Raw genomic sequence first — 1,967 nt, 5'->3', positions numbered from 1 at the left:
TTAACAAAACAAGAGGAAGAGGAACAAGAAAATATAGTGTGCCCGAGTGTACTCTCAGGCAAGAGAACTCTAATCCAAGACAGTGGAAGGCCATGGTACAGAGTCCATGGCACTACCCAAGAAAAGAGAACAATGGTTTGATTTTGGAGTGTCCTTCTCCTAGAAGAGCTGCTTACCATAGCTAAAGAGTCTCTTCTACCCTTACCAAGAGGAAAGTAGCCACTGAATAATTACAATGCAATAGTTGACCCCTCGAGAAAAGAAAATCGGTCTCTGGATGATTAATGATCCTTTCTCTCTAAGGGCAAAGGCAATCACCTGAATTCTTCAGGAACCCAAGACAATCACTTTACTTCTTCAGGAACACAAGACAATCGCTTTACTTCTTCAGGAACCCAAGACAATCACTTTACTTCTTCAGGAACCCAAGACAATCGCTTTACTTCTTCAGGAACCCAAGACAATCGCTTTACTTCTTCAGGAACGCAAGACAATCGCTTTACTTCTTCAGTAACCCAAGACAATTGCTTTACTTCTTCAAGAACCCAAGACAATCGTGTTACTTCTTCAGGAACCCAAGACAATCGCTTTACTTCTTCAGGAAACCAAGACAATCGCTTTACTTCTTCACCAAAGGCAATCACTTTATTTCTTCAGGAACCCAAGACAATCGCTTTACTTTTTCAGGAACCCAAGACAATCGCTTTACTTTTTCAGGAACCCAAGACAGTCGCTTTACTTCTTCAAGAACCCAAGACAGTCACTTTATTTTTTCAGGAACCCAAGACAGTCGCTTTACTTCTTCAGGAGCACAAGACAATTGCTTTACTTCTTCAGGAACCCAAGACAATCGCTTTACTTCTTCAGGAAACCAAGACAATCGCTTTACTTCTTCACCAAAGGCAATCACTTTATTTCTTCAGGAACCCAAGACAATCGCTTTACTTTTTCAGGAACCCAAGACAGTCGCTTTACTTCTTCAAGAACCCAAGACAGTCGCTTTATCTTTTCAGGAACCCAAGACAGTCGCTTTACTTCTTCAGGAGCACAAGACAATTGCTTTACTTCTTCAGGAACCCAAGACAATCGCTTTACTTTTTCAGGAACCCAAGACAGTCGCTTTACTTCTTCAAGAACCCAAGACAGTCGCTTTATCTTTTCAGGAACCCAAGACAGTCGCTTTACTTCTTCAGGAGCACAAGACAATTGCTTTACTTCTTCAGGAACCCAAGACAATCGCTTTACTTCTTCAGGAGCACAAGACAATTGCTTTACTTCTTCAGGAACCAAAGAAAATCGCTTTACTTTTTCAGGAACCCAAGAAAGTCGCATTACTTCTTCAGGAACACAAGACAATCGTTTTATTTCTTCAGGAACCCAAGACAATCGCTTTACTTTTTCAGGAACCCAAGACAGTCGCTTTACTTCTTCAAGAACCCAAGACAGTCGCTTTATCTTTTCAGGAACCCAAGACAGTCGCTTTACTTCTTCAGGAGCACAAGACAATTGCTTTACTTCTTCAGGAACCCAAGACAATCGCTTTACTTTTTCAGGAACCCAAGACAGTCGCTTTACTTCTTCAAGAACCCAAGACAGTCGCTTTATCTTTTCAGGAACCCAAGACAGTCGCTTTACTTCTTCAGGAGCACAAGACAATTGCTTTACTTCTTCAGGAACCCAAGACAATCGCTTTACTTCTTCAGGAGCACAAGACAATTGCTTTACTTCTTCAGGAACCCAAGACAATCGCTTTACTTTTTCAGGAACCCAAGAAAGTCGCATTACTTCTTCAGGAACACAAGACAATCGTTTTATTTCTTCGGGAACCAAAGACAATCGTTTTACTTCTTCAGGAACACAAGACAATCGCTTTACTTTTAAGGAACCCAAGAAAATCGCTTTACTTCTTCAGGAACCCAAGACAATCGCTTTACCTCTTCAGGAACCAAGACAATCGCTTTACTTCT

General features: G+C 41.3%; 1 protein-coding gene across 1 annotated transcript in view; it reads right to left on the bottom strand.

Annotated features, from left to right (window-relative positions):
- Positions 1–404: 404 nt before the first annotated feature.
- LOC137645551 (ribosome-binding protein 1-like) overlaps positions 405–1,967 on the bottom strand; it is a 9,755-nt gene continuing 8,192 nt past the window's right edge. Inside the window, exons 4-5 of the mRNA XM_068378354.1 lie at positions 911–1,906; positions 405–651 (exon numbers count right to left, since the gene is read on the bottom strand). Coding sequence (XP_068234455.1) covers positions 405–651; positions 911–1,906 — 1,243 coding nt within the window. The remainder of the gene's footprint in view (positions 652–910; positions 1,907–1,967) is intronic.

Source organism: Palaemon carinicauda, chromosome 8 (assembly GCF_036898095.1).
Source record: "Palaemon carinicauda isolate YSFRI2023 chromosome 8, ASM3689809v2, whole genome shotgun sequence".
Taxonomy (NCBI): Eukaryota; Metazoa; Arthropoda; class Malacostraca; order Decapoda; family Palaemonidae; genus Palaemon; species Palaemon carinicauda.
This window is presented reverse-complemented; position numbering and strand designations above follow the sequence as displayed.